The 26,821-nt window shown below is 36.9% G+C and overlaps 1 protein-coding gene across 1 annotated transcript in view; it reads right to left on the reverse strand.

Annotated features, from left to right (window-relative positions):
* Positions 1 to 242: 242 nt before the first annotated feature.
* The window catches only part of TMEFF2 (transmembrane protein with EGF like and two follistatin like domains 2), a 220,706-nt gene continuing 194,127 nt past the window's right edge, over positions 243 to 26,821 (reverse strand). The window contains exons 8-10 of the mRNA XM_055345631.1: positions 6,011 to 6,134; positions 3,948 to 4,106; positions 243 to 572 (exon numbers count right to left, since the gene is read on the reverse strand). Coding sequence (XP_055201606.1) covers positions 476 to 572; positions 3,948 to 4,106; positions 6,011 to 6,134 — 380 coding nt within the window. The 3' untranslated portion in view covers positions 243 to 475. The remainder of the gene's footprint in view (positions 573 to 3,947; positions 4,107 to 6,010; positions 6,135 to 26,821) is intronic.

The raw sequence follows: 26,821 nt of genomic DNA on the forward strand, positions 1-26,821 counted from the left end.
CTTTTCCAATAACCATCATTTCCCTTGATCTTGGAATCACTCAAAACCTAGCCACCGAGTCCTATATAAACTAATGCTCTGTCTCAAGATATGGGGAGAGATGAAATACTGGTGCCTGCACAGATTGTACCAGCTTGATTATATTTACACTTATGAGATATCGCAAATTTAAGAATGCCATTTTTTTCTCATCACTGAGTATTTATTATATATAACAAATACATGGGAAAGAAAAAACTATATTGTGTGATATAAATAGTTTATTTACATTACAGAAAAAACATCAAGACAATGTATACTATTTCAAATATATCCATACATAATCAAATATAGCTGTAGTACATGTTTTCATTGGTGTAGATTACCACAAATGCAAGGCAACATGTGTAGATCTCTTGTCTTATTCTTTTGTCTATAATACTGTATTGTGTAGTCCCAGATCTTGGTAGTCCAGCCACTGTGCAACATGCTCCCTTTAGATTAACCTCGTGGATGCTCTTGTTGTGTTGTCTGAACTGTAGTGCCCTGTATTTTGCTTCTGTCTGTGAATTCTGTTGCTTCTGGGGCATTTCCTAGAAGGTTGGAAAGTTTACAAATCTTAGTCCAGTGCTGTTACCTAAAGTTTGGTCCTACAATTACAGAGTGAAGTTGTGGATTAAGCAAACTGTTAAAATATTTCAGACAAAAGAATTTATTATCAGTAGAGGCTGGGATTATTTTGGAAGATATATATACATATTTTTTTTTTTCATCTCCTGGCCGTGTCTTTAAGCGTCTTTTGGGGTGCACTGATGAACAGAGGCAGACGTTGAAGAGGAATACATTTACCTGGTCTTCAACCACTTACTCAATAAGGCACAAGAATGACTCAGCACAAGGCAATCAAGCAAGTTGTGAGCTCATCCAATCTCACTTTAAATGTCTTCAACAATTTTATATTCTAAATGTCCTCAGGATGAATGTTATATTGACATTTCAGTGCTACAAGTTTAAATCCTTTCCAACCAGAGGATGAGCCAACTGTTAATATCTGATATGTAATGAAAAGGGATACTGTTTTGGTTCAGCCAGATATCATTTTTATATATTAACCCCATAAGCTAGAGACATAAATTGGTACCAACTATTTAGCTTCTATAAAAAGCTAAATTCAGTCAAATTATCTGAAAAGCTCTCCTCTGGTGTCTTTTCTCTTGTAATAAAAGAATACTTTGATGATGCAAATAAGAACTACAATTCAAAGTTCACATAAAATCTTATTGTTGATGGGTTTCAGAGATTATATATTCATATATATCTTCACATATGAATAAATACATATGTTATTTATGTATCTATTTTTTTTTAAAGAGGTCAAAATAAACATGGAGCTGAAAGTCCCATTCCCAGCAAGTGGGAGCTCTTGGAGACAAAAAAGATAGAAAACCCATCTTTTCAACAGGGCAACTCTTTTTCATTCTAGAGCAGGTCTCTAGATATCTATATTTATGTGACACATGCTGTATTTAGAAGGAGGGCAGATGTTTGACAAATCATAAAAACAAGGGGAAGCAATTAGAAAAAAAAAAAGAAAGTGGGAGGAGGAGGAGAGAGAAAAGAGGAGAGACCAGGTGATGGAGAAATGAAAAGAAAATTGAAGAGAATGAAGGGACTTCTGCTTGGTACAATTTGTAATTCTTTTAGCAACGGGATATATTGGAATAGGTCTTCATGGGCAAGTGTGGTCAAGGTGGTTGGGAAAGGGGAAGGTTTGGTGAGGGGCAGATGGCCTGGGTGGAAAATCTGGTTTTTGAGTAGAACATTCTCAAGTGAATAGAATGAATCCACACTGGGGAAAGTGTGGCTTATTGACTAGCATGACTCCTGGAAATACTTTGGAAGACCTGGACGTCCCAAGATAGATTTATAAAATGTGTTACAATAATGCTAATTTAGACTCATGGACTCCTCCTCAAAAGGAAATAGAGAATAGGTTTCGTTCCTTTTTTTACGTGAAAATGAAAACGGCCATATGCCTTAAAAAAATGGCTTACTTCTACTTTGGAGCTCAGTTTAGGTCATCTTGAGCTTTAGAACACACAGCATGATGACCGGTCGAGGGGCAGGACTAGAGCAGTGGACAGGCTCTGACGCCAGGCAGCCCGGACTCCGTAGCTGCCCTTATTGCTCGGCTGTGTACACTTAGCGATTTGCTAACTTCTCATACCTCAGAGTTTCTATTTTTCAAGTGAGGATAACTGTTCTCTCTTCATATGTTATTAAATGCGTATGCGTCTGTGTGTACACACATGTATGACACACACACACATAACATATATGCACACAGTGCTTGGTGAGGTCAGAGCCCAGTGTTCTTGGAATGTATGGGAACAGAACTGTGATTAATAACAAACTTGAAAACATCTGCTAAAATGTCAAAAGTCCTGCATTTTTGTCAGTACATGAAGTAGCAAATCCAGTCGTTAGGAGATTAGAGGTCTTAAATAGGAACTTGGTTTTTCATGTGCTGACCGCGTGTACATATCAGAAGGCTCAAGACCCCTATGGTAATATGGCACCACTTCTTGTGTTTTAGATTCTTTTCTATCTTTCCTTTAAACTCAGTATTTTTGGTTTCCTGAGTTATCTTTATGTTCCCTAGAATCTATTTTAATATAATCCATTGACTCACTTGGCATCTAAACGTGAGAGTCTAGTTGATGAGCTCAACTTGGCTTTGAGCAGCACAAAGCTCCAGTCGATGATATTCCCTTAAGCTTTTAGGCCCGGCAAGGATTTATGAACCATATTTTGTCTTTTTCAAGAGCAAATGCCACACTTGTCCTCAAAGAAGATAGTGCCATACAGCTACAGAGATGTATCATGGCCTTTATTTTCTAAAGATATGATACTTTCTTTTATTTTCTTGTCTTTAGAAAAATAATTTTGGAGGAAACATTCTGATTTACTGTAGAGCTGTGCAGATGAATGAAAGTTTAAATGTCTTGTGAATTTGGCAAAAGCCTTGAAAAACTTTCTCAGAATTTTTTTCTCAAGGAGAGTGAAATAAGGTCAGAGAGGAGTGTCTTCAATAAGATTTCTGGTTAGACAGGGCGTAAATAATAACATATTTGGTTGTCATGAACTTATACACTGAGGAGGCTAAGCAAGTAAATACCTGGCCCTACTCCTTTGCTCCAAGCACCATGTCAGACATCGCTAATTAGCCATGATTTTTCTATCCTGTTGAAACTGGATGAGGTGCCTGGATCCCTCTCAACCTAGCTCTCCAGGAAACAATTGCCATTTGGTTGATATACACGCTCGTTGTCATGTTTGTCGCATGTTTCCATATATCAAAGGTTTTCATGTACTACAACACAATCTTTTTTATTAAAGCTATTTTCTTTGAATTTTGTGATTAAAAGCTATATCGTTAACTTAAGATAAAAATGTACCTGTCGTTTACGCCAAATATGTTCAAAATGATTATATCGGAGAGTGATACTTGGAAATCCAAGTACCGTAAATGAAAGCTCTACTTTTGACACTTTCTAGGCCGTCTACACCATCCCTTCTGACCTCTTTCAGCACACTGATCTGGGTCTGGGTAAATAAGGTCACGCTGTCATCTAAATAGTCTGTTAGTAGTTCGAACGAAGACGGACTTTCTATAGCTAAAAGAGAAGAGCTTATTTAAACAAAGATTGGCATCACAGAGTAGAGAAAAAAGATCTTTGCTTCAAAACTAAATAATCATCAAAATGCAACAATAAGGAAAATAATTTGTACCACTCCAGCATGAAAAATCGATGCTATTCACAGGCTGTTAGGAGGAGGAAATAGGACTCCAGAGAACGGATGGCTGCAGAGCCCACAAAGGGCCTCAGGAGAAGAGTAATCTAAGTAAGGCGAGGAGGAACAGCACACTCCGGCATCGGGGTGGCCGACTGAGCACTGTTACTGACCTGGTGATGCAGAGGACCACCACACAGATGACGGCAATCTGAATGGTTCCAATCACAGCTGCGATTAAGACATACTGAAATCGCACGGGGCCGGGAACAACGTACAATACACTGTAGTCCTTTTTTTCACAGTGTTGTCCAGTATAACCAGCATCACACCTGGAAGAAATGAGAGTATCCAGTTACCTGTAGCTGCTGGGCTTATTTTTTTTTTGGGGGGGGGTGCTCATTTTTATAGCTGGCTAGACCACTTGTATCTTCATTGTGAAATCCGGGCTGTTGGTTTCTTTCTTTCTTTCTTTTCTTTTTTTTTTTTAATGTTACTCTGTAGATACAGGTTACAACTCTCTCTTTTCTTTTCTTTTTTTTTTAATTTATTTTTTATTGGTGTTCAATTTGCCAACATATAGAATAACATCCAGTGCTCATCCCATCAAGCAACTCTCTATTTTCAACAAGATCCCTTTGTGTGTTGGGTTTCAAAGATATGAGGTGTTTCTTTTACACTTAAAATAAGATTTTGAAGACAGGAGGATTGCCACATAGTTTGTGATGATGATGATATAGAGAAGCAATGGATGTCCAGAAACCATCGTTCTTTTTACTGTTTTTTTTTTTTTCAGGCAAGTTTCACATTTTATTTAACTTGTTCTTTAATCGACCTAAGCTGACATGATTACTTGACAGAAGGTTTGTTTCTGAGGATGTGGGGGTAAAATGGAGCTATTTATTTATCTTTGGATAAAGCGTTCTCTATGCTACTGTGAGGACAAATGTTGAAAAGTATTTAGACCAGGACTATAATAAGTAATTTCTTTAATTCATTGATCATAAAGTTGCCTACTTATGTTAGAGAGCTAAATTTCAGGAGGAAAAATAATAATCATGGTGTAGGCGATAGAGTTCCGCATAATAAACCCGTGTGCTATTCATCTGAGAATGAAGGCCACTTCTCACTTACTCAACCCTCATCAGAAAGCTCCAGGAGACCATCTGCGTGTTAAAATTAGCATTTGACAATGAAATGAAGAAACTGTTCACATAACAATACCAGCAAGGATCAGCTTGTCTTTGGCTTTGTGCAATTATTTCAGTATTTCACTTGGAATTTCTGCATCCTGGGGCCTTTCCTTTTGCCTCGGAGGGTTCAATAATGGGGGCCCTGCTAAGGATGACAGGGCAGCAGAAACAACCTCTTGGTTTTGTTCACTCTAGCTGGTTTCACTGGAACGTGCTAGTGTATTCAGTGAAGGAAAATATAAAAGGAAGACAGTTCTTGAGAGAAAGGGAGAGAGAGACAGAGAGAAGGAGGAGGGGGAGGAGGAAGAGAGAGAGAGAAACTCTTCGCTGTGTAATAGACAACCTATTTCATCATAGGATACTTGTATATTCCTTTAATAAAAAATAAATTTGGTTTTTCACCTTGGCTTTACCATCTTTTTGCCAACTCAATAATTATGTTCTATTCATGAATACTCAGCAGATATTTATATTTATTAACTAAGTCCAGACAAGCAATTTCTTTGTGTCTCAACTGAGTTGGAATCTGGGGAGGTACGGCTAACAATCTCACTATACGAGGCCTGTGGATAACAGGTATGTGCCCAGCAAAACCAAGACTGATAATGCTTATTAGAAGGACTTTGGAAAAGATGACCTCACCAAAGCAATAATGTCCTCTTAGGGACAGTAAGTCCTCATCCATTCATCTCAGAAGGACTTAATGAGCGCCTGTCCTGTGCCAAGAGCTGCTCTATGTCCATGGGAAAGAGTGGGGAATGAAACAGGGGTCTGAGCCTTTACGAAGCTGGTAATGCCCAAGGTACAATTTAAAATTCTACAAGAGGAGTACACATAACGATGTGTTACTTAGTACTCGGGCGTGTAAAGCACACATTTCATGGTCTTCGTGTGTGCGTGTGTGTGTGTGTGCAGGAGAGGCAGTGAAACGCCTTGCTGCCGATCACTGCGGGGGAATGCCATCCAATTCTTTACAAACACCCAGAATTTGGTCCTCTGTTTTCACTGCATACATTTTAAGAGTTAAAGAGCGAAAACGTTACCTGCAAGACGGCTCCTGCATGCTGATAGAATGTTCGCACTTCCCATGCATGCAGAAACCATTGTAATGTTCTGGGCAGGGGATGTGGTGCTCTCTTGCACTTTCTTCTAGCTTGTTAGCATTCTCTGTGGATACAGATAAAAGCAGGCACCCCTTGTAAATACTTCCTCAGCCCAGTAAGATCAACCAGTACATTAAGAAGCAAAGCTATAGCAGGCAAAGATATTTAAAAGGGTAAGAACTAAAAGGCTCTGGTTCAGAAGAAAGAGGGAAGAAGAATTGAAAGACAGACATCTTTACAATTGTGTTTAGAGATGAAACTGCAAAATTACCCAGTGCTTTTCATGCTTTTATGCAATTTCTCCCATCTTTAATAGCCAGTGATGTGTCTGTGAGTTGTTAGACAGCTTTAATTTTCCTTGTGTAGGGACTGTGCATTGATCATAAAATAATTCAAGAAGAACTATCTTATTTTTTGAATTTCAAAGGCCAGCATAATGTCCCTGAGAGTAAATTGCTGTAATACCTTGATACTTTCTCAGTGTGGGAGCTTAAAAGTTAAAATATGGCTGTGTTCAGTTGTTAAACAGACGTTTTCCAAAACTAAATGCAAATTGCAACAAATGTACTCTTTCAGGCTTTTTTCATTTACTGTGAACAGGAATTCTACTAGCACCCATACATTTTCTTATTGCCAAAATAAAGCTATTGAAAGAGCAAACGTTATTTCAGAACCATTTGTGTAGATACTAACACAGTACGTACTGCATGCCCTAAGTTACGCCAGGGCCTGGGAGCTGGCCTGTGTGAACGATGGGATGTGAAAGTTAAACTTAGGATGAAGAGAGAGTTTGCCTTCTAAAGTGAACTCCTTCCTCCGTCATTAACAAGTTTTGTTTCCTTATGTTTCTACAAAGACATTAAACTCTTTTTTTTCTGACCTTTAGCCCAAATACGTTGGCTTCACGTTTGTCATGCTGTCTCTAAATAGTCTTTTGATGATGTTCATTTTATAATATAAAGTTTTCCTTTTTTGAGTCTTTTCCATAATCTGTGACCTGACCAGACTTTAAAATTCTTGCCTTAAAAAAAAAAAAATTCTTGCCTAAGCACCTGAAAAACTTCATTTTCTTGACTTCAATCTGAGATACTTTTCAATCCCACAGTAATAGAAGTAATGGAAGCATCAGTAGTGGAAGATTAAAAATGCATTACTGTTTTTGTGAAATAGATCATTTCCTATTATTTCACATACAGGTATAGCTTTTATTACAGTGCGCCCTTATAGTTTTGTACTGGCAGTCATGGATGATGAGTATCTTCCTCAGGAGAAAAAATACTTTTTAATATGGGTGAATCGGACAAATGCATTATTTATGTTTAAGCAGAGCTGTAAAATATCCATACCTTTTAAGATCTAGTTAGTCATCTGCAGAACTTTAAAATTTGAAGTATATTGTTAAATATGTTAAGTGAAAAAAATATGTTAAGTGCTTTCCTGTGTAGGGATATTTATGCACATTTGTATGATGTGTAATATTTCAAACCACGACTCAAATTAATAAAGGATTTATCATAAGTATGCTAGAGAGACTGGAGATGGCATTTAAATCATTCATCTGTTCTGTATTTCTGTCTCTGTACCTATTTAGGTGATATTTTGTTTATTTTATATTTTTTATACATTGTCATATTATATTTCTACTTTGATGAATTATCATTAAAATGAACAAACCACTTCCATGGAAAAGACTAACACTGTACAAAATTTTCTCTTTTGGCTTCTCCCATTCCTCCAAGCTACTCTGGAATTTTCATGTCACGGTGTTTTTGGTAACAAATTACAGCTGTAGGGAGCAAACACGCATAAACTGAGATAAATAATGTTGGGTGAAATTTCCAACTTGGGAAATATGTGACCAAAATAGAAGCAGGACAACCCTGCCTTTTTGATGCACCCTGGGATGGCGTGTGGTCATTCGTGAATCCACGGAGAAGACCTGGCTCATCTGTTGCTGCTGCCAGGAGGCCACAAACTAGCGTGGTCAAACCGCGCACCTGCTGCTTAAAGACGACTTTGACAAAAAAAAAAAAAAAAAAAAAAAAAAAAAAAAAAAAAAAAAAAAAAAAGACGACTTTGACAGTGGCGTTTGCCAGCCGCACTGCTGATGTAATGAACCAGCACGGATTCTCACTCTTATTTCTGGATCTTCTCCTCATAACAAACTATTCAACACTTCTACTTAGTGTTTGTTAGTAACCCTCCAGGGCTTCTGCACACCTGCATGCAGGAGAGTTTTCTGTAACTTCCCTGCATTCAGTTATGCATTGTGATCTCAGGCATAGTATTTTTCAAACACATCCTATTAGGACTATTTTTCTTTTTGTCAGTTGCAGAAGAAGATCAAAGAATTTCCTTGACTCAAAATCCATTTTTAGGCCACTGTATTTTTAACTCCATCTCTCACCCCATATTCTTTTTGTACCGTATTCACGACTATGAACCAAAGTCTAAGGACAAAGTGAGAGCTTGTTTGAGGGAGGCTGTTGCCTTAGTGTGGTAATAACCAGATATTTTCACAAAGTTCATTATCCGGACAGGATGATCACGTGTGAGGGGAATAGTTTCCGTCATAAAATCTGCTAATTAGTTTACACCATTCCTTATGAGCTTGGAGTGCTCTGTTATGCTGTTCACAGGATACTGTCAAATAAGAAAGTTAGAGAGATTGAAAATAAATGAGTAGAAGAAATGATCCCTGAGCAAGAAAATGAGGAATCATCAATATATGTCAACAAATTTATAGTCAATCCAACCAAGTAAACCAGTTGATTGAAAACCTGAATATATAACCACTTCTAGTAATGCAATAGACATATTTTAGAAATGAGATTTGAGTATATTAAGAAGAATAGAGACACAGAAATCTAATATTCCAACCAAATATGTGTATGGACAACAGTATTTGTAACCCTGATGTTTATGCCTAGGTATTCAAGCAATCCTGAAGCATTTAAAGATTTAAAATCATCTAAAAATGATACTTTGGAACTTTGTATGTTTCCTATAGTGGCTGATGATTTAGACATCGATTTCTTTGTCCTCCACTGAAAAAGAGGTTTAATGTAAGGGTCGTGCTCCTTTTACTAAAAGAGACAGTGACAATGGTAGAAACTTCTCATGTTTTTGTTTAAAATCTTCAACCAGTTTCCTACTTAAAGTTCACAAATGATTTATTCTGAAAGAGATCCTGACCCTTTTAAGGAACCATTTCTTTAAAGACTTTATTTATTTATGAGAGAGAGAGAGAGAGAGAGACAGAGAGAGAGAGACAGAGACCCAGACAGAGGGAGCCTGATGTGGGACTTGATCCTGGGACCCCAGGATCACCCACTGGGCTGAAGGCAGGTGCTAAACTGCTGAGCCACCCAGGGATCCCCAGTGATTTCTGATATAATCTGAGTTAATTGCAGCAAAGCTAACATGGTTGTCCACTGCTAGTCAACGCTCCAGAGAAGGGCTATAGCAGCGGGTTTCTCGAAAGCACAGCTACATGTATTGTGTGTGTGTGGGTGTGTGTGTGTGTGTGTGTGTGTGTGTGTGTGTGTGTTTGTGTATCGGGGGAGCGGGGCAAGAAACAGAGGGAATGATGAATGGCAAGGTTTTACCTTACTATAAGTCAAGTAAGGGAGGAGGGTAAAAAAGGGGCAGAGCAATTCAGAGACTTAATATAGTGCAGAGTGTGTGCATGTGTGTTTACCATTATCCCTGCCTTATTCTTCCCCGAAAGCTGGGAATAAGATGTTGTTCAAAGAATTAATCTATCAAAGCAACACATTATGGATTGAAGCAGAAATACGACAGTGCAAAACTTGACTAAAATTACCCATGCATTCAAAGAAAGAATGTTTCCTTGGTCAAGGGTTAGCACTTGCAAAAGAAGGTTCTAAAAGTCATGTTCTCTATTCAAGTGCTCTCCGGAGTGGTGTTGCCCTGAGAAGCCAACCTGAACTTACAAATCTAAACTCCCCAGTTGCAGAAATGGATGCACAAAACTTTTTGTGTTTATTGCTACTAAATACTCAGTCAACCCATTTCTCTTGTTTTGATGTTCTATTCTCTGAACAGTCTTCAAATAATTTGACTTCTATGTAGCCTACGTGGCACTATCTGTAGTACCACCTGGATTTCTCATCCATTTGACAGTTACATATGTCATATGAGTTGAATTGATTGGTTCTGACTTTCTGTGGGTGGTTTTTTTTTCCCCCATAAGTTAGCTTTCTTCAGTCCACTGGGTTCTGGTGTTTTGTAAGATGAAATTCCTGCACCTACAGGCTAGTGGACCTGCCCGGCCCATGATGCCCTGCGGTCCTGGAGGCCTGTCAGGGGGCTATCGTCAGATGATATTTCGCTGAAGATGATCCTACTTTGCTTTAATCAGGCCTTTCTTTGGAATATTTACCTATCTCTTGTGCCACTGATTTCAGAGGAGTGGCCTGCTTCTGCGCAGATTTCAGAGTAGGTTGGAAAGATTCTAAACTAGAGGTAATGTGGAGGATTCAGTGGATGTTTTAGGGAGCCAGATTTCTAGTGCACATTTTTAAGCAACTAGAGCTGTTTAGTAAGAGAGTGAGTAGCATAGTGAAGTAGTGAGTTTCTGGTGGTGTTAAAAAAAACCCTTCTTACTATTGCTCGGATTTTGTAGAGTGTTACTGTGTGGTAGATTTGATTGTTTGAGATCTCTAGGTTCTTTGCACTTTGAGAGTAATATTTATCTTTACTGCTAATATTTACTTAAAATAAATTACCAACAAATATTTACCAATATTTATTGTAAAATATTGTTTTTGATATGATGGGAAAAAGAATTAGACAAATAGGAACATTATTTAGGTATAATAAATAAAGAAAATCACTTTGCCTTAATTATGGGGACATTTTACTTTATCAAAGGGTATAAAATATCTTCAATATTTACAATGGTTATAATAATTTAGGCATTCTAGTATAAAGCGAGCTCTTTTATGCATTATTTCCCTTTGGCGGAAAATATGTTTGTGGATTAAATTCAGTTTTTAACATCATGCTTTAACATTGCTAATTATCTTTGACAAGCACAGGCACATGAGTAGTACCATTTTGTTTATTATATTTTTAACAAGCTTTTCCTGTGAGCACACAAAAATGTGCCATACTTTTCCAGAAAACTAAAATCTTCCATTTTGAATATGTTTATATAATACTTCTATTCTTTTTCACATTTAATAATGGCACAAGGAAACCCCAGCACTGAAGTACTCATGTATTTGCACACCTGTTGTGATTACTCATTGATCTGTCCCCTACTTACTGCCATAGCTCCAAGGCCATTTGAAAAAAGTTTAACTGACAAAGAAAAATCATCTTTCTATTATATTTATATTGTACCTAGCATATTATGAATTTAGAAGTGAAATCATGATTGTCCCCGTTGTTGATGAGAGTTGGTTTCAGAGAGGATATATAATTCTTAGGATTTTCTCTCCTCATCTTATTAGGAATAAACATATGAGGTGGCAGTCAAGCCTTGTATTTGTAGCAAATTGCAATAGAAGTTTTTTAAAGACTAGAAAAGTGTTTCTATTGAACAGTTTCTGAATATAATGCAATAGGAGTTCTTGAAAATTAAAAAATTCCATAATAGCTTCACCTGCTGTCATAGTTTTTTGAAGGCACAGATGAGTAGATGAGAAGAGTCTTCCCTTTTTTCAAGCCTCCATGACAAAGATTCAAATGAGAATGCTAGCTAACAGTGTCAGGCTAGTGGAAGGGACACAAAGGCATTTAAGGACACAATCAATTCTCAAGTTTTATAAAGAGCAGAGACTCAGTCACAATGTCCCTTGTTATTTAATCTCTGTTATAGATTTGGAAAAAATAACTTCAAAACAGAAAGTTTTGCTACAAATTCAACGTTTCTCCTACCAGTTTAATTTTTTTTTTTCCCCAGAAGAGTCATTGAAACTATTTGTATCCAAAATTTTGCCAGTTAGGCAGTGGTCTGGGTTGGGAGGAGGATGGGTAGAGATAGAGAGAAATTCTTTCTTACCCGACAATTGACCAGGCACAAATATAAGATGTGGAATGTGATTATCCATATTACCACTTGTGTATATAAATATTCCTATTGGACATAAAAATTAAAATAAAGCTGAAGAAAACTAATTTTCATGTTATACATTCTCAGGCAAGGCCTTAATTACATTATTCAAGAATTGCTTGAATTTAAATTGGAAAAAGTACTAGCATCTGAAATAGAAATAGTAATTTGGGGACTGGAGTGATTGAAATGCAACAATATTGCACGATTATTTGCATGAGGTTTTATTATCTCAGTTTCTACTGGTAATATATTCACATAGATAAAAGCTGAGAAATCTGTACAATCTTGGGAAAGAAACTTGTATGTAAACATTTTAACTTATGATATCCAAATACAGTTATTATAACTCCAGGACTTGGCATCATAAGGCTAAATCACAGATTTAGCTGTAAATTCTGGACCATATATATATATATATACTATATATATATGTAAAATATAAAATGAATATATATATATATATGTATATATCTGTTTATTATTAAAAGAAAAATAAGCAGATTTTTAGCCATTTGCTCTATCTTTTGCCCCGAAATGCCCTTCCTGGCTTTGGATGGCAGCACCCTCCAAAGTGTGAAGGGAGCAGGCTACTGGGAGAAATTGTACTCAGCCTCTAATGGGCATTTTCAAACTTCACCATTCAGTCAAGAGCCTATTAACTCTCAGCAAGTGGGTAACTCCTATAGGTTTAGAAGATTTAGCTTGAAGATCTTTTAAAAATATAGTATTTTAGGGAACTTTAGATGTCTTTGACAACACTTCATAAATATCAGGCCTTGAGAAGAGGTAGGGATCATTAACCTCTCAGGAGTCCAGAGCTGGAGTTGCTGTAAGCTTATCTGGGGCAATTTGCTAGAGCTCTCCCCACTGAGCTTTGGCTGCAGCAACGCTCCTTACTTCCAAGCTGCTCTTCGGAGACAAAGTTTACTACAAACTTTAGAGAAAGAAAAAAAAGTATGGGAAGCCATTTTATGTCAATAATACCCTTCTTTCTTTGGTCTTAAACTAAATCTATGCATTTCTGGACAAATTTATTTGCTCAGTGGCTAACTGGGCATCCTTTCTTAGTGAGCCTGTTTGGTGACAAGGGGGAAAATCACAGAGCAAGTGACAGAGGGTTCAGCTCCTGTCCACTTCTGCCTTCTGGGCTATGTGAGTCAAGCTATTTTTTCCCTTCATGGACTACATTTGCAGAAATGGTTAAATAGTTCAGATTAACCTTCCCAGGTGACACATTTGTTTTCCTCTATGACTCTGAAGTTATTTTCCAACAGAGAGTAAGGAGGATTTAGGTTGGAACATTCACTTAAATGCAGCAGAAATAAAGGTTTTAACCATGTAAATAGGACAAAAAATGGCTTTTGGTAATTTGTTATATGAATATTTCTTGCGTACCTACTATGTGTCTGGCACTGTGCTATATACTGTATCTATTGGTTGTCTCCCTATGATTTTGTTGTCTTCTAAACATAGCCAAGAAAATAGATTTGCAAGACAAGCTGATGATAAATATATCTACATTTACTGGAGAATCTACAACATGCCCAACATTGTGTTAATACTTTATATAATAAAAATGTATTCCTTATTATGGCTCTTTAGGGTAGATTTCTAAAAATCCCATTTTGTATAAATGAAGAAATGTGAGCTCAAATAGGTTGATTTTTTTATCTTATAAATTTGCATAATCGATAACCAGAACCGGGGGTCAAAGCCAGTTCTTGCCAGTATAATGCACAGATCATGCAGTTAAGAACTCATGAAGACAGAAGACAATATCTGCCTCCATATCTTATTTATTATTTGCTTTTTGTAATTCCTGACTCTTTATCCCACATGGATCCTACTGTTGCTCTGAAAACCAGTTTTCTCTTTTTGTCCTTCTATCCTTGGAGAGATACTTTTTCCGAGGCCAAACCATCATGAATCCCAACCTTTCCGTCCTCCTCAAAGGCTCTCCCCATCAGTGATCTCCTTCCTTTCCTTTATCTTCAATTCTCCTTCACTCCTTGCTCCTTGCCACTAGCATTTAAACATTTTTGAATGTTTTCCTTCTTAAAATAAAAATTTATAAACTTCTCTTAATGCATGTCCTTTCGTAGGCCTTTTGTCTCCCTTTTTTTCATAAGAAGCTAAACTTCATAAAAGTGTTATCTCTATTCCTATTCTTTACTTCCTGCACTAACTCCCGTTCACTATTTACCCACTGCTCTCTGGTAATCCCTTCAGAGAAACTGCTGTAATCATGGTCAACCCACAACATCTTTACTGATAAAACTAGTAGTCTCTTCTCTGACTTCAAATGTCCCAATCTCTCAGTAATTTGATACATGTGACCACTTCCACTTTTTTGAAGCTTTCTCCTCCCTAGACTTCTGTACTGTGTACCTCTTGTTTTTTTTTTTTTTTTTTTTTTTTTGGTTATTTTTTTCCTAGAGTATTTTGTAGGCTTCTCTTTTCCAACTGATTCTTCAAGTGTTGATGCCTTCCTAAAGTTCTTCTCTTTTTATACTTTAATCATTCTCCCTGAAGGGATCCCTATGAATTTAGGGCTTCTGTTATCACCTAAATGCCTCTGATTTCCAAATTCTGATTAGTCAGCCTAGATCACCTTTTCTGAGTACTTAAAAGGCTAACCTGTATTGTGAGAGGACAAGAAAGGACAAACATTATGGGATGTTCCTATTTAAGGGAACTCTCTTTTATAGGAACATTTTGTGGGACTGTCCCAGCAGACTCCATTCTGGGAAACGTTGCATTGGACAATGGCATCTTTAGATTTTTCACATAACGACACACATAGAAAATGATAACATTTGGTTTTAGGTAAAAGAAGACCACCAGCCTGGGGGCTCTAGCCACCCAAGCTCCCCAAAAGCTAAGGTGGACTGATGAGCTAACATACCTGTTACTCATTCAGGGCACCTGAGAAAGCTTTGCATTAGACTATACTTTCTCTTAGGGTAAAGACTGTACTGTTTACTGTAACATCTTCAGGATATAGAACAAGGACTGGCACAAAGTGAATATTCAACAGTTAGTATGAACAAATGAAAAAATATAGGCATGGACAACATATGTGGAAGCTACAGGTACCTTGGTGTGGCCACTTTCAAAAGATTCGTGCCTCTTAGTTGTGTGCACCAAAGAGCCAGTTGCACCTAGGTAATGTGTCCTTAAAGTCACAGACAATCCCTATTCTAAATGACAAGGGTAAGGGGGTGCCTGGGTGGCTCGATCAATTAAATATCTGACTCTTGATCTCAGCTCAGGTCTTGATCTCAGGGTTGTGAAGTTAAGCCCTGCACTGGGCTGGACATGGAGCCTACTTAAAAAAATGGGGGCACTTGGGTGGTACAGTCAGTTGAGCATCTGACTCTTTGGCTCCGGTCATGATGTCAGGGACTTAGGGTTGAGCCTTGCGTCTGGCTCCATGCTTGGTGAGGAGTCTGCTTGAGGTTGTCTCACACTCACCCTCTTCCTCTGTCCTCCCTCAATCAATCAATCAACCTTTAAAAAATGAGCTGTGAGGTTCAATATGGTGGAGAACTCTAGAATACTCACTAGAATGTATGTATTCAGTATGTCAGGAGTAGATGCACAAATAAAAGCTGTATTTGCTGTGCGTCTTCAGTCTTTCTCAGTGAAAAGCAAAAGGTTGGAGAGCAAAAATGTGTTGCTAACCATAAAAGACAAGAAAGACACCTATAAATAACTCGAATATAGATGGGTTGATGAGTTTGCACATTTCTCTGGTATGATGTCATGGCCCAAAAAGGGCAATTAGAAAATTTATAGTGTAGATTTGGATTCATTTACAAAGTTGGAGTACTGCCATATGTTAGTATCTGACCAAATTAATGTAAGTGATTCTCATTGAAAGGGTTAGAAGGTACACCATCTTTTCTAATATGCAGTGATGAAACAAAATAATTTTAAGAAACAAAAAAGGTAGCTTATTGTGTTATGAGTATTTTTGAAAGTTGGCTTAACATTTCAAATTAATATTCTAAATAAAACTGACAATAAAAAAGTCATGGAGTCAATTCCAAGCAGAACTTTACAGTTTTTCCAAGAAGTAATTTCTGAACATAGCATATAGCCCCTGAACAGGTTAATGGCATTAAAAAGTTATTCTGTTTTGATAGTTTTCTCAATTATATCTTGGTATATATCTTCAAATCAAGTATCTTTGTGTTTAAGCAGACTAAGACAGCTAATCAAAGTGGTATTGTTTCCTAAAATAAAACTTTTAATGATGCGATAATCCATCATAGATTTCCATGTAGTTTCTCCATTTAGCTTGCTAAAATAGAGACATAATACAAATGAACAAGTATTCCTCATGCCCAGTATTTTATATATATATATATATAATTTTTACCCTCAGTAAAACTTTTCATCTAATGATTTTTTGGTAATACAGAAGCCACATATTTTATTAGTTACTGCACTGCATTGAATAATGTACCCCCCCCCAAACTCACACCCAGCTGGAACTTCAGAATGTGATCTTATTTGGAAATAATTAGTTCAGATGAGTTCATACTGAATTAGATCACACCGAACCCTGAATCCAATGACTGTTCTTATAAGAAGGCTACACGAAAGCACATAGTGGAGTCATGTGAAGATGGAAGCAGAGATCGGAGTAATACCACGACAAGCCAGGGAATACAGGAGCCACCAGGAGCTGGAAGGGTCAAGGAAGAATTTCTCTTCTCTTTGAGCCTCTGGAGGGAGTGTGGCTCTGCCAACACCTTTATTTCGGACTTTTAGTCTCCAGAACTATGAGATGAAAAACTTCTGTTGTTTTAAGTCACCCAGTTGGGGGTAATTTATTCTGACAGCCCTAGCAAACTAATACAGTTACAGTTTAGCAATCAAACCCTTACACTAATGAAATATATTTTTCTAATAACCTATACAGAATCAGTGAAAATGAGCTGAAAGATTGGTTGCAGCTCCTACATGACTTGGACAGTCTCAGTTTATGTTTATTTTTTCAGCATAATTTTACTCTCAAAAGTTTTTGAGTTTATGTAATAAATCATATGGTTACCTTAGTTTAAGTTTATGTTGAAATATCTGTGGTTCATTGAATTCACAGCACAAAAAACTATGTTTTAAAGGTGCTGATATGTCATAGGATGCTAATAACCTCAGTAAAGAAGAATTTTTTTTTTTTTTAAAGAAGAATTTTTGAGAGGAAAGTAGAACTTCATAGAAGGGGCTACTTTTGGTTCTGATTAATTCATCTTGTAAGAAAGGCAGTTATTTTGCATAATCAGTTTGTCATGCAACAAATCATGTTGTATTGCCATACAACAAATGACCAAGAATCAAACTGACACCAATGACCTTTCAACAAAATGATTCCAGGTCACATGCGGTGTATGATCTCCCACACTACCTCTGTTTGCATTTTCAGGATGCCTGAATAGGTAATGCTTTATGGAATTTACTCATTAAGAAAATGCTAGTTTATTTAGCAGGAAGGATGGGAGTTTATAGTACACCATTAAGAAAATTTGAACATTAAATGTTTTTTGAAGTGTTATCCCTCAGTAAAATGCAAATCTTTTAAATCTAGGACAATTCATTCCTCAAATATTCTAAACAGCTATGGGTTCAAGCCTTCTCTCTCTCTCTCTTCTTTCCAATTTTGAATAACTGATTTGCTTCTGATACTTCCTTAATTTCTCGTCAGTGATAACTTTGAGTATAAGAAACCGCTCTAGAAATAGTTAAGGATGAGGTGTGGATCTTGGTTTTCTTTCCACTTGGACAGCATTTAGGGCTTAAAATTAGTTATTAACTAAATGGTACTTTGTGGTCTTAAGTGTTAGTTTACCTTTTAACAGGTCTAACACACTCCCAGTGTATAATTTGCACTCTCCAAGTACACGGTTAACCACTCAAGAAATCAATAGGGGTTATAAAACATGTACAAATTTGAATTTGGAGAAAGTCAAACACTTATTCTACCCATTAGAAATAAAACAGCTGACATTTAGAATTAGAGCTTATAAGGAACCATTTATTTTGAAATAGAATAAGCACAAGATGACTACGTCCAGATATGGGAGTGGAGTATAGCATAGATAATTCAAACAAAGCACCTCACTTTTTCTGCAATGATTGCCGTCAGTATCAACCTACAACCTTTGGCTGTTAATATGATTACGTAGACCTTTGGATCCACAGTAGATGAGAAACATATTTTTCTCTTATGATGTTTTGAAATTTACTAGACCTCGGTCCTGTCTATGTCTAATTAATTCACCAGTTTATTTATTCAATTAAAAATATTGACTGATCTCCTCCTATATGCCAATTACTACAAGTATAGGATATACAGTGGTGAGGTAAATAGACAAAATTTGTCTCCTGAAGGGCATATATAGTAGAGAGAGATGGGCAGTCTGCACAATGAAAAACAAACAAATACCCAACATCTCCATTAGAAATGTTACAGGGAAAAATAGAGTATTTAGATATAGCAGACTAGGGTGGAAGATCTACTTTAGAGAGTGAGGGAAGGCATATTGAAGAAGGACGGATGAATAAGAGCCTGCTAGGAGAAGAGCCATGGGAAGACTCTCTGGCCTGAGAGAATGACACAAATGGAAAAAGACTCTAATGTAGGAAAGAAGTGTTCCAGGAACCACATTGTGGCTAGAGTAGGGGGTGTCAGGTGGAGTAGACAGAGGGCCAGGATGAATCAGAGAATAGGTGAGTTCCTTTTTATGTGAAACTTTGTAGGTCATGTTAAGGAGTACCAACTTAAAGTGCAACGGACAACCATTTGGATAGTTTTGAGCAGATCTGACCGATAAAAATAATGTATCATAGAGGGAAAAGGGAAAGGAGAGAGAACAAATAGGATACCATTGCAGTAGTGTGGGTGAAAGAGAATGTTCAAGTCTTGGACTTGGGTAGCAGCAATGAAGGGAGAAAACGAAACAACAGAATTTCTATTGCACATAAATCTTAAAGGTAGACTTAATATGACTTGTTTGTGTGTTGTAACATGGGAGGAATGAATCAAGGATGCCTCGGCTTTGGCTTGAAAATCTGGGTAGTGTTTTTTTGTGTAATGGGGAAGACTGGAGGAGAATCAGTTAAGCTCTGATGTATAAACAGGATCGATCTCTGATTATGATTTTTGAAAATTCTATGTTTATGTTTGGGTATGTATAGCAATACAACTGATGTTAACTGGAATAAATTCATAGTTTAGTAAGAAAATTATTAAGGGGTGAAACGGTGAAATGCCTATTAATAATATTAAGCAAATTTATGATTATTAAATAGAAATCTTTAGTAGGAGAAAGGACATCTAAAGTAGGAGGAAGGACATTTATAATGGTCTACAGGGGACCTGAAGATGTAAATTTAAAGGCAAGATAAAAAATATCATGACATGAAAGGGAAAAATTAGACTGTGAAAAAACATCACTGAGGCATGCTTTTAAGCAAAGCACTTTTCTACTTTTCTCTCTTTTTGAAAAAAATCATCACAAGAAAACATAAATTATTTAAAGATGAGAAGTTTGTAGATTTGCTGTCTTCAATTTCCATTATATAAAATAGGTTCTATTTTGGCCAAAAGATTATTGAATTATTATTTCATTTTGTTTAATGATTTACATTTCTTAAAGTTTTTTTGTAGCTCACCCTTAAACATTAGGTAATGGACATGAATGTGTGTGTGCATGTGTATTTTTTTCCTTAATATATTAGGAAGTAGAACCCAGAGATAGTCAATTATTCCCTAATGTATAGTAGCTCAAAGGCAGAAAACTAGCAGAGGCCATGTGTTTTCATTTTTTTAAATGAACTTTTTTTTTTTAGAATAGTTTACATTTATAGAAGAGTTACAAAGATGTACAAAGAATTCTCATATACCCATAACCCCATATTTCTGTATGTTTCCCTTTTTAATCTGGTGTTTTCTTTACAATTTTTCAATAGTAAAGGATTGTCTTAGAGTTGTACATGTAGAGTTAGGAGAAAAAATGAAAGAGGCAGTCATCTGGATAATTCCAGGCCTGAAAACAATTTTGTCTGAAAGATATAGATAATTGAGACAGAAATGTTTCTTTGGCCTGGAGAGATCCCTATGATTGCCTTCCTCCTCCACTTGAATTTGTAGGTATAGCTATGACTATAGGTGTTCACTTACTAATAGGAACCTGTGTATCATTTAATGTGAAGATTGTGGGGTGTTTTTGAGAGGGCTAACTTGCTTAGTTTCTATATTTTTTTTCTTATAAATCAAGTATATTGGGTATTTTTCATTATAAAAGCAATTCGCATTGATTTAAGAATAGTAGGAAATATAGAAAGTAAAAGAAGGATAGAAAGTCCTCATTGTTGACAACCTAAAGAAAAACACTGTCAACATTTATTTCCTTCTAGTCTTTTTACTATACATAGAGTTTGGGTCTCTTTACTTGGATTAGATGATACATGGGATATTCCTTTTATTTTAAGCTTTATATCAGGCTGTGTCTAAAAGCTGATAGCAAATAAGCAGGACAGCTCATTTATTCAGTATGGTAACTGCTAAGTAGGCCCTTCAGACTATCTGAACAAGAATTGTACTAATTAAAAGCCCACAGCTTGTGTTAGTTGACTTTAGCTCAGGCCATGATCTCAGAGTCCTGGGATTGAGCCCCACATAAGTTTACCCTTCAAGCAGGCAGTCTGCTTGTCTCTGTCTCCCTTTGCTCCTCCCTCCACTTGTGCTGTCTCTCTTTCAAATAAATAAAATCTATCTCTCTCTATGTACACACATGCATATATATATATATATATATATATAATTTACTCTAGTCAATTAGCTTAGATTTAAAACTTTTTATTACTTACTAACAACCTCTCCTAGTAGAAATGTGAAATCATACTTCCCTTAGCTTATTAAAGCTTCAATACTGACGGTCTTCATGCTCTCATACTGTTTTTAAAAAAACAGATTCTCTAGTTCCCAAACTTGACTGAGTATACACTCCATGCTCTTGGAGCTCCACAATCTTTTCGATCATAGTTGCCAGCGCCAGGGATGAACTAATTGTTTTTGAGGGTCAGAACTTCTTTCATATCTCTATTTTTGATTGGTCTCAGGTCACTGGAAGCACTACCATGGTGTCCCTACTGTGCTCAGACATGATAAGACTGTCTTTTCAGAGCCTGGCCCAGCTTAAACACATACAGTGTGGGAATCTTTGAGAATCAGAATAATGAATCTTCCACACCAATTAAAGATCAGTTTATACAGCGAAGATGAAGGAACAGCTTTGCAGTCTCAAGATCCCATCTGTCTTTGTGCTAAGCAAAGCTGGGCCCATACAAACCCTTTATCATCTTTTCAAGCTAGGTCATTCCAAAGAAATTAGGAGCAAAGTACGAGCATGAAGTGCTTTAGGCACACTCATTTCTCTCTTAATTCGCTAAGTATTTGTAAGTATTCTCTGAAGGGTATTGAACATAAGTCACGTTTGCTATTAGTCCATAATACCCAATTGATATGTTATATGAGTCAAATAGTTTTGGTAATTGACAGTGAATTTTTGGTAACAATGAAAATAATGTCATTTCTCATACAAGTGAAGAGTCGTGTCAAAGTAAGTTCAAAATCTGATTCCTGCACCTACCAGTTGTGGATTTAAAGCAAGTCACATACCCCTCTGTGGATCAGTTTCCTCGTCTGTAAAATGGGGGTGATAATAGCGTTTATGGGGTTATTGGGAAGAATGAATGGGAATATCCACATAAAATCCTCTGAACAATAGCTGGCAAACAATAAGCACTTAATAAACATTTTAGTTATTATTAGTGATTGTCCTCACATGTCCTCATAGTCATGTTTTAAAACGTATCTAAAGGGACCAAACAAGAATGAAGCAGTAATCCAAACAAGAATGAGGCAATAGACCTAGAGATATTTTCTGTATCCTTGCAAGTCACTTTGCTTTCATTTTCACTGGCATGCACATCTGTGGAGAAACTCCCTGGCTCACATTTATAAGAGATTATTCAGCAGAGGGAAAAATGGAGACATTGGAGCAGAGAGAGCCCAAATCTCAGCATGGACATTTAGTATCATTAATTGTCTTTTGGCAAGTGATTTCACTCCTCAAGGCTTCTGTTTCCTGATCAAGCAAGAAGGAAATGGAAAAGCAAAATGGCAGACACAACACGATATGATGCCGGGTAAGGAGAAAGGCCAAACAGCATGTGGAAGAACTTATGTCGAGACCCAGGGTGAAGGTGGGGAGTGAAGGGCCTCTACTTCTTCATTTTCAAAACAATTGAAATGATGGTCCTACCTATGAACACTTGTGGGGCAATAAGATCATGGGCTTGGGAGATTGACTTAATAGTTCAATTTTGGTTCCCTGCACCACACTCCCCAACTCTGTGACCACAACCAAGTTATTTAACCGTTATGCATGGCTGTGAAACATTTAAAGCAACACCTAACACATAGTAAGTACCTAGTGGATTATAGGTATTTTTAACCAATATGTGTAATGAGTAAATGAGCTTTTAAATGTAAAGAAGGATTTATTAATTAAGCATAGCACCTGGCACATAGTAAGTCCTTAATTAAGCACAGCGCCTGACACATAGTAAGTCCTCAATAAATGAAAGTGACTGTCATAATCATCACCATCCCCAGAGGAAGATTATCAAAGCTGAAACATGAAGAATAAATAAGAATCAGACAAATGAGAGAAGCATGTGAGTGTCCGATGTTGGAACAATATATACAAAAATGCAGATGGCAGATAGAGCACGGTTATTAGTAGGGAGACTGGCAGTTTCTGGAGCATAGGGGAAGGAAATGAGGGTAGAGGGTATGGTCTGAGGAGTGCAGAACATGCCATAAAAGCTACTATCCCATCCCGCTATAAACTAGACACCCACCTACCGGCACATGCAAATATGTGTAGTGTTCCCACTCATAGAGAGGCTGCCTCTCCGTCAGGAACTGTAGTTCCACTGTCATGGTGGTCTTTGCCAGCCTTTGGGGATATGCTGTTCCTGGTGTTTTATGGAGGCGATTCAATTATATTCAGTAGTAGATACTTGTAAGAGCTCTGAGTAGATGAAGGAACCCTCGATAAAAGCCAGGGAGTAGGATTATAGAGTCAGTAAAGGTATACTTCATCTTGACAATCTACAAAGGAGACAAAGCCATGGTGTCTCTAAGTCTAATAAAATAATCTCTCTTCCATGAAGTTCTATAAAAGAAATGGAATTATCTCTTGGCAAAACAAAAAAAAAATATGAGATTTAGGTCATTTTTCAAACTAAAGGCAGTATTAATAGTGTAATTTGAATCGCTTATTAATAACAGATCTTATGACTTGAAATGTATTCTTATGTCTTAGATACAAGAGTTGCTGACTCAATATGATCTATTCTGATGGAAACAAGCTTGTTACAAGAAGATAACATCCATGTTCCACTTTTTAAAAATAACTTTATGTTTTTATATTTGATGGAATGATGAGACTCTGTAATACGCTGGAAAAAAACATGCATAATATTCATTCATTGTGGCAGTATATCATAATTACTCAGCTTTTTATCATTAATAATGGAAGATTGTGAATAAAAACATACTAATATCCACCAGATGTTCAGAAAAACATAAATATCTCCAAATGTCAGCACATTTCAGCAAAAAGTCAACAAAATTTTGTCTACTTCTTTTTCCTTTTTTAGTTTTCTGAACATGTTCTTTGATTTGATATTTTTAATCCTCATAAAGGATTTGCTTTTGATTTCCTTAATATCTGCCGCAAGAGACTGACTGCATAGTTCAAATGTAGCCAACATGCATCCTGCTACCCTTTTCCCTGTTACTCTATATGCCAAGAGGCAGGCTGGTATAATGAGAAGAGATTAGCCAGCTTTGCAGGATCAGTTTACACGTTTTTTTTTTTACTTCTTACTGGTGAGGTGACCTTGGGGGAAATCGCTTAAACTTTCTGAGCCTAAATTTCTTTGTCTTTACAATGGTGATAATAATTCCTTCATTGGAGAGTCCTTTCAGAGAAGCACTAATGAAATGCCAAGCAATCAGCCATATTCAATAAAAGGTAGCGATTATATTATCCATTTGAAGACCATTCTGATTTCTTGGGTTCCTTTGACTATTGCATTTTCCCTTTTCTTCCACATTGACACCTTACACTTATTAAAACTTCTTTTTTTTCCCCCTAGTATTTCCCTTCAGTAATCATTCTAGAAGCTTATTTCCTTAGCCCCAGCGCCCCTGTAAATATGCCGGGCGAGGATGAGGGCAGGCTTTGTTAAACTTTTTAGCACCCAAGATGCAATTGTGATGCAGGCGCGACCTGACACATAGCAGGTCGCTCCTCCTGTTAGGGAAACACAATTCCCAGGTGGACTCCATAAAATGGCCAGTAAAAGTTGCATAAGATAATTTACTGAGTTTTTTTCCCTGTGATGAATTCTATAGCCTTAACTTGGAAAGGGACAAATGACCTACTGTAAAAATCACACCTGGGTACCTAGTGCCCGTGAACGGGCTGCCTGTTTGGATGGATGAGGCTAGTTAACTTTTCCAGAAGCAAGGAGCCCCCAAACAGTGCAGAAAAAAATATGCTTTGTAGAGTGGTACCCTGGTGTCCTGGAAGGATAATTCATTTAATATAAAGGAGTCACTTATCCCCATCTGGTAGTTTACATACTCTGGTTTACCAGAGGGATTTTTCCGAAGTAAACTATTTTGTACTAAGGCAATGGAACAAATATGAAATAGGAAAGAGGTAAAAATTAGAAGTCTTTGCTTTTCTGGCACAACCTTTAAGATTTCACATGAAAAACAATCCCTGGCATAGAGGTTAAGTGGAGAAGATGTCACGAGGCCCTTTATTTCTTTGTCAATATTTAAAAGGAAGCAAATACTTGATAGGAAGTTGTCTCTCTTTTTTCATTCTTTTTTTTTTTTTCATCTGTGAATCCCTTTTCTTCTAGCTTGTTCATTTCTACTACTCATCAAGTATTGTGGGATTTGATTTCATTTTGGTTTGAATTTGGCCAGGTGGTCTATGACCTGAAGTGCCACAAACGGATGAAGAGGTAGTGAAGATGCGTTTCGCCATGTCTTGACTCATTGCTACTCTATCAGTTTATTTTATTTTGATATAGAAATTAGCTGATACTCTACAAAGTCTGCCTTCCCTGGAAATTCAGAGAGCAGCTTATTTATATGTAGATGTAGCTATATGACATTTTCAAATGCCATACATTTGCATATGAAGGTCTCTTTCTTCCCCTTTTAGTAAACAGTCTTTGCTATTACTTCCAAAGCAATGTTTAGAATTATATTTTCTATACAGGTCCTTCCTTAAAATGTTTTTTAAATGCCCAGTAGAGATAAAAAAATAAACCCTCAAGCTGAAATACATTTTTAGGGGTGAAAATTTATATATATATCTTTTAGCAACTTCTGTTTCTGCAGTTTTACACTAAAAGTCGTATAAAATGATAAAAATATTAATATGGTCAAAATCTCCCAAGAACAAAAGTGACATTAATTTGATATGGAGCTTCCTTTAAAAATTCACATAGTTTTGTTTCTAGAAAGATGACTGTCAGTCTTATTTTATTCAACAAATAATTATTTAGTGTCTACTATACACCAGGCATTTGTTCCAGACACTGTTTTTACAGAACAAGAAAAATTCTCTGCCTTCATGGAGTTTATATTGTTCCAAAAGAAGACAGAAAACAAAAAGGTAAAAACACATACACAATTCTGTTCTCCCTCAACACCGTGAAGAAAAGCAAACATAATATTGGCAGAGAGAATGCATAGGGTGCAGGTGGACATCAAGTAGGGTGGTCAAGCAGTCTTTCTCCTGAATGGCATGAAGGGTCCTGCTAAGGGAAGATACGAGGGAAAGGCATCTCCCAGAGCATAGAAAAAGCTAGGTTAGACATAACTGTCCAGAACAAAACAAAACAAAACAAAACAAAACAAAAGACAAGTTTTCCAATAAGAAGGGGGTTTTTAAATACAACTCTCAGAGTGAAATGATCATTTATTTGACTTTCAAGTTTTAAGAAATGTGAAGAAGGAAGAAAGGAAACAAAGGAGAGAGTCTAGTGAATGTTTCCACGGTTTCTCCAGAGCTCCCTGTTTCAGGCCCCACTGCTCCCTGGGGATTGATTCTTGGTCGTCTTTGCTTTTCACAGTATCTGAGTTCCCTGGCACCCTCAGACTCAACTTCTCCTTGAGGATTATTGCTTCATTATTTTAAATTCTATTTCTCTCCAGACCTCCAGCCTCATATGCTTACTTAGATGTTGATGCCCTTGAGCAAAGCAGGGGAAAAACCAATGAACTAGTCTCCTCTTCCTCATACTGAGGAAACTTCCCATCAGTTCTCCCCTTCTTTTGGCATTCATATCTGATCAGTTCACAAATTTGGTGACCTTTCATCTCCTGAATCCACACGAAGTCTGTTTCTTCTCTATTGCAGTCACCATCTGCAACATTCAAACCTCACTGTCCTCTGTTTGGTTCATACCATATTCCATATCCATATTACCACAGTCCATATTCCATAATACCATATTCCATATCCAATATCATCTTGCCTAAGATTCTTCCTCTCTAG

The sequence above is a fragment of the Nyctereutes procyonoides genome, unplaced genomic scaffold (assembly GCF_905146905.1).
Source record: "Nyctereutes procyonoides isolate TBG_1078 unplaced genomic scaffold, NYPRO_anot_genome, whole genome shotgun sequence".
Classification (NCBI taxonomy): Eukaryota; Metazoa; Chordata; class Mammalia; order Carnivora; family Canidae; genus Nyctereutes; species Nyctereutes procyonoides.